Source organism: Carlito syrichta, unplaced genomic scaffold (assembly GCF_000164805.1).
Source record: "Carlito syrichta isolate Samal-C Ts95f unplaced genomic scaffold, Tarsius_syrichta-2.0.1 Scaffold305681, whole genome shotgun sequence".
Taxonomy (NCBI): domain Eukaryota; kingdom Metazoa; phylum Chordata; class Mammalia; order Primates; family Tarsiidae; genus Carlito; species Carlito syrichta.
This window is the reverse complement of record NW_007249777.1, coordinates 592199-605026: the sequence shown is the minus strand read 5'-3', so window position 1 is coordinate 605026 and position 12828 is coordinate 592199. Positions and strand designations below refer to the sequence as shown.

General features: G+C 44.3%; 1 protein-coding gene across 1 annotated transcript in view; it reads right to left on the bottom strand.

The window, feature by feature from the left end:
• The window catches only part of TIAM2 (T-cell lymphoma invasion and metastasis 2), a 130354-nt gene that overhangs the window by 74083 nt on the left and 43443 nt on the right, over window positions 1-12828 (bottom strand). The window contains exons 8-10 of the mRNA XM_021714579.1: window positions 4497-4658; window positions 1700-1804; window positions 1100-1178 (exon numbers count right to left, since the gene is read on the bottom strand). Of these exons, the coding sequence (XP_021570254.1) occupies window positions 1100-1178; window positions 1700-1804; window positions 4497-4658 (346 nt within the window). The remainder of the gene's footprint in view (window positions 1-1099; window positions 1179-1699; window positions 1805-4496; window positions 4659-12828) is intronic.

Genomic DNA, 12828 nt, shown 5'->3' with positions numbered 1-12828 from the left:
AAACCCGTGGGCTCAGGCAATCCACTCACCTCAGCCTCCCAATGGCGCGGGATTACAGGCTAAGCCACCGAGCCCGGCAAGCTTGAGTCATTTTAAGGAAAATAATTATGCTGTATTAATATACCTAGCAAGATAAGAAATAATGTTTCTATAGAGATATTGACCAACCATGATCTAATCACTGCATTTCTTTTTTTGAGTCGGAATCTCACTGTGTCGCCCAGGCTGGAGTGCAGTAGCACATTCACGGCCACTGCACCCTCCACCTACTGTGCTCAGGCAATACTTCTGCCTCAGTTTTCCAAGCAGCTGGAACTACAGGCATGCACCACCACACCCAGCTAATTTTTTGATATCGTAGAGATGAGGTTTCGCCATATTGCCCAGGCTGATCTCGAACCTCTGGTCTCAGGCAATCCTCTCACCTCTGCCTCCCAAAGTGCTAGGATTACAGGCGTGAGCCACTGAGCCTGACCTAATCGTTACGTTTCTAAGGCAAACAACAATGAAAGAGAGGAATGAACTTTAAGGCAAGAGTACAGTCCATGAAGAGCTCGGAGCCAAATTTAAATGCAGACGAAGAGAGAGGGAGGAAATAATGCTATGAAGGGATTCAGGCAAAAGAGAGGTAAAGACAGTTCACCCTTTAGTAAGTTCTTGAAGAACAGGAAGGATTTATGTCATCAGAGAGAAGGGATGGGGTGAAAGAGAGGAACGAAGGGCCTTGCACGTGGGAAGAGGATGCTAAGGGCAAGGAGAGGAAAAGAGCCGTCCCGAGTGTCCCATGTGACCCTGCTTGGAGTGGCACCCAGCAAACGAACTGAGTTATTATTGCTAACAGCTTCCTTTCAAATTGTCCATCCATTATTATATTCATTCCTTTACATTCCTCTGGCATTTTCCCCTAAAATTGATACCTGTTTAGCCTGTTAATTATCAATAAATGAAAATGAAAGCAGATAAAAGAAGTTCAGACACTCTCATCATATATCCAGAGGATGTGAATGCAAGGGAAAGAAAATGAGGTCCAGAGATACTGAAGCACACCGGTACAGAATGAATCACGTAACTACCTGAGAAGGGTGTTTCTTACACTTACCAAAGTCAGACACACTCCCGGTCTTCGTGAGCTGCACGTCATAAACATTTAGGGGGAAGACTTCTATTTCATCATAAACCTACCAAAGTTGAAAACATTAAAATCAGAGGATTTAAAACATTATTTTGACACTGTTCTTTCATAACAAAACAAGAAAAGGCTGAGCACAGTGGCTCATGCCTACTATCCTAGCACTTTGGGAAGCCAAGGCAAGTGGACTGGCTGCGCCCAGGAGTTTGAGACCAGCCTGGACAACATGGCGAGATTTTGTCTACAAAAATCAAAAATTAGCCGAGCATGGTGGTGTGCACCTGTAGTCCCAGCTACAGGGAGGCTGAGGCCTAGGAGGTTGAGTCTGTGATTAGTCTCTGCACTCTAGTCTGAGTAACAGAGTGAGACTCCAACCCAAACAAACAAGCAAACAAACAAACAAAACCCCAAGAAAGCTGTGATAGCTTTATTGAAAGATACACTTTACACAGAGATTGTTTCCAAACAAGATACCCAATTTAAACAGATTTTTCCCTAAAGTGACATCTTTCAACATGAAGGGACTGTGGCTATGCTGTCAATTTCCTTCAGAAAGCTAGTGACATCTACCTGCTCCTGCATGTAATCATAGGGTGCAGGAATACAGCACTCGACACTGTCATCCACTAATCTTCGGAGCTGCAGGCCATAGTGGCTGGGGTCCAGCTGCCTCATCTAGAGAGAGAAAGACAGTGATTTAGATGTTAAATATTCTTCCTAAAGTAATCATTGTTCAGCAGGCTCACTACAAATCAAAATGGTCATCTAAAAGAACATTTGATGTGACTTGCTGGGCTTAAACCTAGGTAAGAGCTCAAACTCAAATACTAATGTGCAATAAAGTGAAAAGGGACAAATAATGAGCTGTGAGAAGGTTTTCTCTGAACAGTATCACTACCACTAAAGGTAACGTGCTGTTTTCAGAGGTTATAGCCAAACAGACCTGATAGTAGAACACATCTTACTATCTCAGCAAACGCTATCTCTGTCTATATGGGCTATGCCCAACCTTGCTTCCCATGACTAAAAGTGGAGACATGTGTAAAATGTGAACAAAGCTACAGACTTCAGAATTAAGAACTTTCTGCTCCAAGAACTTTTCTTTTCTTTTTTTTTTTTTTGAGTTGGAGTCTCACTCTGTCGCCCAGACTGGAGTGTAGTGGCCGCTCCCGGCCACCGCAGCCTCGACCTGCTGGGCTCCGGCGATCCTTCCACCTCAGCCTTCCGAGTAGCCGGAATTACAGGGGCGCACTACCACACCCAGCTGATTTTTTTATTTATTGTAGAGATGAGGTCTCGCTGCCCAGGTGGGACTCAAACCCGCGGGCTCAGGCAATTCACTCACCTCAGCCTCCCAAAGGCACGGGATTATAGGCTGAACCACCGAGCCCGGCTCAAGAACTTTTCAAAAGGAAACTGTGTACACACACACACATACACCCTTACTCTCTTATCTTCTTTTTCTTCCTCATGTTCATTTTCAACAGTAAATAAATTATCTTAAAATTACATTCTACCTTGGTCTAACTGACACACTATTTTTAAAAGAGACAAACTCTCACTATGTTGCCCATGCTGGTCTCGAATTCCTGGGCTCAGGCATTCCTCCCGCCTCAGCCTCCCAAAGTGCTGGAATTACAGGCGTGAGCCACTATGCCCGGCCTGACACACTATTTTTGACACCCTCTAACACTGAGAAAAGTATAAATTTTTCCAGTTTGTTTGTTGTTTTTTTTTGATTCAGGGTCTCACTCTGTCACCCAGGCTGGAGCACAGTGGCATGCTCACGGACACTGCAGCCTCAACCTACTGGGCTCAGGCAATCCTTCTGCCTCAGTCTTCCAGGTAGCTGGAACTACAGGCATGTACCATATGCCCGGCTAATTTTTCTTGATTTATTGTAGAGATGAGGTCTTGCCAAGTTGCCCAGGCTGGTCTTGAATTCCCGGGCTCAGGCAATCCTCTTGCCTCCACTTCCCAAAGTGCTGGGATTATAGGTGTGAGCCACTGCACCCGGCAGAAAAGTGTAAGTTTAATAGCTGATATCATTGCTATATAGCACCACTGTTGGTTTTCTGCATAAAAACCTTATAGACAGGAGCCAAAAAAAAAAAAAAAGTTTATAAGAATATAAGCTACATATGTATTGTATCCTGAAGCTTCATGTCAAAATGACAAAAGAGGACTAACATTAGACATTTTTCACACTGTGATGTGTACATGATTAAGAGTCACCACACTTGGCCGGACTCGGTGGCTCAGCCTGTTATCCCAGCAACTTGGGAGGCGGCAGCAAGAGGATTGCCTGAGCCTGTGGGTTCGAGACCAGCCTGGGCAACGTGGCAAGACCTCATCTCTACAATAAAAAAAAAAAAATTAGCTGGGCGTGGTAGAGCATGCTTGTAGTTCCGGTTACTTGAAAGGCTGAGGCAGAAGGATCACCAGAGCCCAACAGACACTAGGTTGGCTATGAGTGTGCCACTGCACTTTAGCCTAGGCGACAGAGTGAGACTCAAACTCAAAAAAAAAAAAAAAAAAGTCATCAAACTCTACATGCCTTTTCACCATTTCAACATATTTTTTTGATGGTATTTTCTCCGGAAATTTAAAATATTTAAACTCTACTACGCCACCTGGTGGTCTAAAAGCTTCTAATCTGATGTGCGGAAATTTTCTCCCTCTCAGAGGGTGCTAAGATTTACCATAAATGTCCTTTTCAGACTAGGAGTGAAACCCAGTTTGAAAAATGAATAAAACATCATCTTATATTAATCTCAATGAAGCAAGTGTAAATGTATCAAGTTGTTTAATCTACAGAAACCTAGTAAAACTAGGATCAAATCAAACTACTTCCAAGTTTTCTCTCATAGAACTCTCACAGAAAGTTTCTTCTTATGGAACACCCTCTCCAAGCAACTTAAATAGCAACAGATTTCATAATTATTCTAGATACAAAGGCAAATACAGAATTTCAGAATAGCTCAGGTTCTTCATGAAAGCCTGGGATCATGACCTAACGAGTCATTTTTCTAAATGAAGAACAAAATGCAAATTAATAAATGTGCTAATGCATATCTTAATTAATGGATATGCTAATATGTTCCCTAGGGTATAAAGTGAGGTCTTGAACACCACACAAATTTAGAAGGCAGAGGAATGCAACGTTAATGCTTCTTTCTCCTCGGAAGTATATTTCTGGCTGAGCGCAGTGGCTCACACTGTCCCAGCACTTTGAGAGGCAGAGGCGGGGAGATCGCTTGAGGCCAAGAATTTGAGACCAGTTTGGGCAACATTGTGCGATCTCATTCCTATAAAAAAAAAATTTTTTTTTTAGAGAAGTATATATTTCTATAGCAAAATCCATTACCTTGCACGCCAACGTCAAAACATCTTCTACTCTGTGTTCTGGCTTGATCACAACAGTCACGCCGTGATTATCCTGAAAGTGAACGTAAGTCGGAATCGCCCACATGCTGTCTTGGGGAACACCATCTCCTGTCGAGCTGCACATATGCAGAAGCTCGTCAACCTGTGGATAGAGGCCAGAAGAAAATGCAGACAGATGTGATAAATTGAGGGAATGCTTGAGAAAGATCCTCTTCATGTGGGGAGTGTTCGGAGTAAGCTCCCCCACCTTCCCACCACTGGCCTCTCACAACGCTCGGAGGCAGACACGGTCTCCTCACTCATTTCAAGCATATGAATGAAGTGAAAGTCAAGGACTCCTCAGCCCATGCTCTCTCCGCTATGCTAGTTTCCCACTCAGATCAAGATAGAACACCATGATCCAGGTGGGGGCTGCCAAGAATCCCACCTGACCCGGTTGAGAAGGGCCATCCCAAAACCTGCATCTCGGCCACAATCCCTCTCCAGCTTCCAGTGAATTCTAGACACACTCAGTCCATGGCCAAGACACCTGCCTGCACCCTGACCCTGAGCGCACTTAATCAAAGCAAAATTCTCCTCTCTCATAAATCCACTTGTTTTTTAAAATGAACCTGTAGTTCTGAGGAAATCTTTTCTCTTTCCTTCGCTGTTTCACATGTAGACTGTTAGAAAATCATCTCCAAACACACCACCTTAGGCCAAGGGAGGTGGCACATGCCTGTAGTCCCAGCTACTCGAGGCTGCAGTGAGCCGTGACTGTGTCACTGCACTCCAGCCTGGGTGACAGAGTAAAATTCCAGTTCAAAACAAAACAAAAACACACATACCACCTCCAGGAAGCCTTTGCCAAGGATGTGTGGTTGTCTAAACATCATCGCAATAATTCGATGACTTCATGGGAATATGTACTTCTACAATTTGTAACAAAAATAGCAACCATTTCTTTAAAAACTCAGAAGGGTTTCTCTCTGGCTAGTTTCTCATATTAACATGGTGGTAAAGAAAAGATTTGGGGATTTAAAACCAAACGTCACAGACTCTACCGCTTAGCCAGTGAGGAGTGGCCTAGGATATGACATTTACCTTGCTACACCTTCTCCTGTTCTAAAGGGGACATTAGTTACATAATTACGTAAATGTATTAACAATAAAAACTGCTGGGTGTGGTGGCTCACACCTGTAATCCCTGCATTTTGGGAGGTGGAGGCAAGAGGACTGCCTGAACCCAGGGGTTAGACTAGCCTGGGTAACATGATGAGACCTCCTCTCAACAATAAATTAAAAAATTAGCCGGGAGTGGTGGCACATGTCTGTGGTTCCAGCTACTCGAAAGGCTGAGGGAAAGGATTGCCCGAGCCAGCAGGTCGAGGCTGCGGGAGCTGTGAGTGTGCCACTGTACTCCAGTCTGGGTGACAGAGTGAGACTCCAAGAAACCAAAACAAAACAAAAATATAAACTTTTGTGAGAAAAGGATATCATATATGTGAAACACTTTACATACCAGAAAATGTTACCTACATATTCAACACAATCACATTTGTATTTTAATTTTAATTTTTTATTTTTGAGTCAGAGTCTCTCTCTATCGCCCAGGCTAGAGTGCAGTGGCATGCTTACAACCACTGCAGCCTTGATCTGCTGGGTTCAGGCGATCCTTTTGCCTCAGCCTCCTGTAGTAGCTGAGACTACAGGTGTGCGCCACCATGCCTGGCTAATTTTTTGATTTATTGTAGAGACGAGGTCTGGTCAAGTTGTCCCGCATGGTCTCAAACCCAAGTCAGGCAATCCTCTCACCTTTGTCTCCCAGAGTGCTGGGATTACAGGCATAAACAATTGCATCTGGCCTCAACACAATCACATTTTTATTTACCACTCATCAGACTTTAAAGTTGTCACTATTGAGTGAGTTTACTTTGAAATCCATGCATTTTTAAACACAAAATAAAAGATCCTCCTATATAAGACTTAGAATAGATACAGTGAAGAAATTGAGGCTGGGCACAGTGGCTCACGCCTATAATCCCAGCACTTTGGGAGGCTGAGGTAGCAGGATTGTTTCAGGCCAGAAGTTCAAGACCAGCCTGGGCAACACATTGAGATCTCATCTCTACAAAAAATTTTTTTTAAAAATTAGCTGGCTGTGGTAGCGCTCGCCTGTCATCCCAGCTACTCAGGGGGCTGAGGCAGAAGGATCACCTGTGCCCAGGAGGCAGAGGCAGTGGTGAGCCGTGATTGTGCTCCAGCACTCCAGCCTAGGTTACAGAGTAAGACCCCGACTCAAAAAAATAAAAAGGAAATTTTTTTTTTACAAGAACAAAGCCAGAGAGGAATCCATCTTTCTCAGCTGTCTTTTTGAAAGTGTGGTGCTCAACTTCACTGTGACATTTCTGGATCTGCCAGGGATTTGTCACTGTCAGCATATTTTCCCAGAAGGATGATCGCAGTCAGAAGGAACAAACCCTCACGTGCCAAGGGGAAAGAAAGAGACAGGAGGAGACACCAGGAAGCAGCCTGCATACCCTTTCCCAAATGGTCCTGTCTCCCCGGGGCCATGGTTTTCTTCTGGCCCCTTCCCCCAGGGACCCTCTACCTCCTCAGTGATTCCATCAGGCTGGCCACAGACAGAGGCAGCCTTCTCAAACTGAGCTTGTTGAGAATGCAATGAAAGCCCCAGCAGAGGGCGCGGTGGAGCAAGAAACCACACAAAGAACCGGGCACAAGGACGTCACCCAGTCCCAAGACGGCTGCAGAGGGATGCCGTCCTGTACTCTGGGGAGCCGAGGAAACGTGACAGGATGAACAGGCCGGGGAGGGACATGAGCAACACACATTCACACTATGCCTCAGTGCCCTCTTGTCTCCATCCTCACTGGCCATCACAGAAAGACGTTCCATGGGGCCAGTGAAATGAACTCCGCACGCCATCAGTTCACTCACCACTCACTCACAACCAACCCATTCATGTGGGCAAGAAAAATAAGGCTCAGAAAATTCTACAAACCTGCCCAAGTTCACACACTGAGTGACTGGGGCACTCCAAGGATTGGAACCCTGGAAGTTGTCCCAGTGCTCACCACCACTGCACTACCCAGAAATGACAGTCTGACCGTTGATTCCCTGTAAAATGGGCACAAGATAAATTTTCCAGCTGGGTGCAGTGGCTCACGTCTATAATCTCAGCACTTTGGGAGGCCGAGGTGAGAGCACTGCCTGAGCCTGCAGGTTCGAGACCAGCCTGGGCAACTTGGTGAGACCACATCTCTACAATAAATCAAAAAATTAGCCAGGCATTGTGGCACATGTGTGTAGTTCCAGCTACTTGGAAGGCTGAGGCAGAAGGATTTCCCGAGCCCAGCAGCTCGAGGCTGCAGTGGTCAGAAGCGTGCCACTGCCCTCCAGCCTCAGATACAGAGTGAGACTCCAACTCAAAAAAAAAAAAAAAAAAATTCCGATTCTTTTCCACTAGCCCACTAACACACCAGGTTCCAGTTGGACAGAATGGCTCACGTGACATTCCCCAAAAAGGAGTGATACTCTTCTAGTCCAGCCCAGTGCTCACCTCAATTTCCTCGGCTTGTCTTACTTCCCTCACGGCTTCAGTGCTGAAACCACTCATATATCCTCCAACTTTATTTAAAAAGCTACCCTTTGGCCGGGCACAATGGCTCACATTTATAATCTCACCACTTTGGGAAACCAAGGTGGGAGGATCACTTGAGGCCAGGAGTTTGACCCCACTTCTACAAAATAAAATAAAATGCTATCCCTTCTCTTACGAAGTCTCCCTGTCTTTGCTTCCCTGTCCCCACTCACATGACTGAGTTTATTCTCCCACCTCCCTGTTACAGCATTGGAAGACCAGCTCACGTGCTGGTCAGTTCTAGGTCCTCACAGTACAACAAAGTGAGTGATAACAGCGGAGGCTTCATCTTCTGCATTCTCAGTCTCCTTCTGCCCTTAACACAAAGCTTCCTGTACCCAGAACACACCCACAGGTGGGTGCCAAGTCAGATGTGACTGGAAATTCACATCCTACACAAGCATGAAAGGTCAAAGCCATCCATTTTCAGTATCTTATTCATATCTGTTTGTACAGTATCAAGTTCTTAACCTCTAAAGTTTCAAGAAGGGAGATTAACAGATCATTGAAGGAGAACAAGTCCAAGACAAGAAAGAAGTGTGCAGGTAGATGGAAGGATGGAAGGAAGGATGAAATGATATTCCTACAACATCCAGTTACACAAGGTGCTGAGCTTCAACTGTTCTGAGCAATTATTTTCTGGATCTACACCGTTGACCCAAGATCTGGTGAACAACAGAAGAGAAGATGCCTATCAAAGCTAAGGTCATTTTGGATTCAGACTCTTGGAATGGATCCCTCGGTGAAAATTCAGAGGTACACACATATACCACATATGCATACATACACACATTCATATATAAATACATATTCCACAAATGTACACAATTCAATGAAGGCAAAACCTGGCTATGTAAAGGAAGCACCAAGAATGTGAAATTGGGCAACCCTTTCGGGTCCCCTCCCACTGTGGGAGCTTTTCTGTCTTTTCAATAAATCCTGCTTTTTTTTAAAAAAAAAAAAAAAAAGTGAAATTGGTTAATTAGAACCAGAAAAAGAAAAAGCCACTTAGTGCTTATAGGTCTGAGGCTGTGGTAAGGTTTGCCCATTTGGAAAGAAAGTTGGACTGATTTCCTCAGGAATGGTCAATGCTAACCAAGCTGAAAATACACCTGTGTTAGCTTCGATAAGCCAGATAAAATATTCTTCTACATTCTTTTTATAAAAGAAACAGAAAATCTTGGAAAGAAGCACAAAAAAGCGGAGCCATCTGGAAAGAAACAAAACAAAACAAAACACTTTCTCCATCTCACCTTTTCAAAGGCGCCATGTTAGTGAGTCTTTTCAACCATTCACCCAGAACTCCAGGGTTGGCTGCAGGAAGCACACCCACCCTGCCTCCTGCTCCACCTTTCCCCATGGGGAAAAAAAATTCATTCCCAACTAACCTGCCCAAGGTTTCTAGGTCCTGGGGAAAAAAATGGAGGCATCAAAAATAATAATAGTAATAATAATAGAAACACAGTCTGGGTCAAGTCTCAAGCCTTGTTAGGGTTAGGTATCTCATGTCTCTGCACTTTCAACTCTTCCCCTGTAAAAGGAGTTAAAAAATTCAGCGTTGGTCAGGCGTGGTGGCTCATGTCTGCCATCCCAGCACTTTGGGAGGCTCAGGTGGGAGGACTGCTTGAGACCAGACTGGGCAATATAGTGAGACCTCGTCTCTACAGAAAGTTAAAAATAAAAAATTTTTTTAAAAATAGCCAAGTATGGTGGTATGCACATGTAGCCCCAGCTACTCAGGAGGCTGAGGTGGAAGGATCGCCTGAACCCAGGAGATCAAGGCTGCAGTGAGCCGTGATCATGTCACTTAACTCCAGCCTGGGCGACAGAGTGAGACCCTGACTCAAAAAAAAGAAACAAAAAGCAAAAACCATAACCCAGTCTCACGGCAAGGTCAGGAGGCTGGTGTGAGAAATGACATTTCAAAGACATAAACATTCAAGACTTTCTGAAGTGCAGTCTAGATAGGAGCATTAGACAGTACAGGCACAATCACAGAACTCAACAACTGCCATGATAAAGGACAGCTGGAGAGTCAAACCTTGTTCTAAAACCCCGGGGCACAGGGGTGGCCAAGGCCACCCAGAGGACCTTGCTGTCAGTGCTGCTGGTCTCACGACATGGGACCATCTGACTCGCAGCCACAGCCACTGTGGACCAACAAGGGAATGTCTGCACATCCCTTGAGCTCTCCCAGCAGGGCAGCGTCTACAGAAGCCATTATTATGACCACGTGAACGGCCTTGGACCCACATGCCAAATGGCTCAGGCTCAGTGTGCAGCAAGGAGAGAACAGGAAAACGCCGTGTGTTCTTGCAACAGACGCTTCTGGATCAGATGGCACATAATTACAACTTGGAGCACTGAATCGGCTGTCCCAGGGGGTCCTCGCCACTGGGCACTGAGGAAAGGAAGTCTGTTAGCAAGGGAGGCAAGGGGAAACACAGGGGGCTGAGCTCTGGCATCTTCAGATGGCCCAGGGGAAGAAGGGTTTACTTCCTTTTGGGCCAATGCCCAAATGTCAGCTGATATTAAAGGAAAACAAAGGCCTGCCTAGAGTTCACTGTATACGGATGTGTGCTACATAGGATTCCGTACTAATACTCTGCTTTGCTGCTGCTGCTGCTGCTGTTGTTGTTGTTGTTGTTTGAGACTGGGTCTCTCTCTGTTGCCCACGCTGGAGTGCAGTGACAGGATCACAGCTCACAGCAGCTGCAACCTTCTGGGCTCAGACCATCCTTCCACCTCAGCCTCCCGAGTAGCTGAAACTACAGGCATGCACCACCACACTTGGCTAATTTTTATTTATTTTTTTGTAGAGACGAGGTCTTGTTATGTTGCCCAGGCTGTTCTCAAACTCCTAGGCTTAGGCAATCATCTCACTTCAGCCTCCCAAAGTGCAGGGATTACGAATGTAAGTCGCCATGCTGGCCTCTAATCGTCTATTTAAACAGACTACCATACTATGGTTAAGAGTAAGTTGTTTAATTCATATTTTCCATTGAAGAAATCAGCATGAGGGTGTTTTTTGGTTATTTTTTCAGTTTGGGCTAATGACTGCTATGACAATACTTCATTCACTTGCTGCCACAGAAAGTTGGGACACTCCAAGCCAATTTTCCAGGAGAGTGGGCCAAGACCCAGGGGCTCCCACAATTTTGCAAAAAGCCTGTGGGTGGTTGCCATCCTGAGTCTCCATGGGGGACTTATCCCAATCTCCATAACAAACACATCCCTTCAAAGACTGTATGAGACTTCTTATTACTCACCAAGAAGCTCCTATGAAAAGATTTCATTTTCAGCTAGCCATAGTGTCCTCTAAAACATGTTCAAATAAGACTGGCCTTGTTCCAACCTTAACAAATTTTGAATTAGGGTGACTCACTGTTGGACTGTTACACGATGCACCCATGAGAGCGGAATATTTAAGAATATACCTGGCTCCTCCCCTCTCAACGGCCTTCCTGTGTTACACAAATGGACACTGTACTTACTATATAAAAATAGGTGTATGCAGGTTATAAATATTCTGCAAGAATTATCAGCAGAGGAAAACTAGTGAAATGAAATATTAATGATTCAGCCAGCACCAGCAGAATTCTCAGTCCTAAAGATTTTTTTTTTTGAGTTGGACTCACACTCTGTGACCCAGGCTGGAGTGTAGTGGCATGCTGCTCAAGGCCATCGCAGCCTCGACCTGCTGGGCTCAGGCAATCCTTCTGCCTCAGACTTCCAAGTAGCTGGAACAATAATTTTTTGATTTATTGTAGATTTTTTGATTTATTGTAGAGATGAAGTCTTGCCCAGTTGCCCAGGCTAGTCTCAAACCCTGGGCTCAGGCAATCCTCTCTCCTCTGCCACTCAACGTGCTAGGATGACAGGCGAGAGTCACCATACCCAGGACAAAGATATTAAAAAAAAAACAAAAAACAAATTATGTCCTTAGTTCTATCTGCTATTTGATTGGAGCCTAGTTATCTGAATACTGCAGCACAGAAATGACAGAAGCATCATTAAAAGTCTTATAGAGAATTTCTTCAGGATCCCCACATCAGAAGTAATGCTTGGCAAAAATAAACAGGAGTAACTGCTTATTACATATGATTCAAAAAAAGATGCAATATTAGTAATTCTTTCTTCTTGGTCTTTAGAGCACTGATTGACTTGTCATTTAAAACACAAAAAGTTAATCTGGTAACCTGAGCTCAATTTAAATAAGCACTAAGCTTAATTCTCATCATCAATGACTGTTTTAGGAAAAAAAATTATTTTCAAAGTTCAACATAAAGTCCATTGTTAATATAAAGTGCTTTGATGATATATTCTTAACTTTCAAAGTAAGAATCTTAAATTGTTCTATAATGCTGGAAGACATACGACCCTAAAATTACAGGGTTTTATTGCAGATCAAACAATTTTTCTCAACCATTAAATGACCACATCTAATAAAAAATAATGAATCATCAAACATTTTTTTTTCCTTAAGAGAGGAATCTCACTATGCTGCCCAGGCTGGTTTTGAACTCCTAGCCTTGAGCAATCCCTCTGTTTCGGCCTCCCAAAATCCTGGGACTATAGGCATGAACCACCATGTCCAGGCAATCATCAAACTTATTAAGTGAGTCCTATATCCTTGCAGTATGCTACAGACTGAGAGTACACACGTAAACAC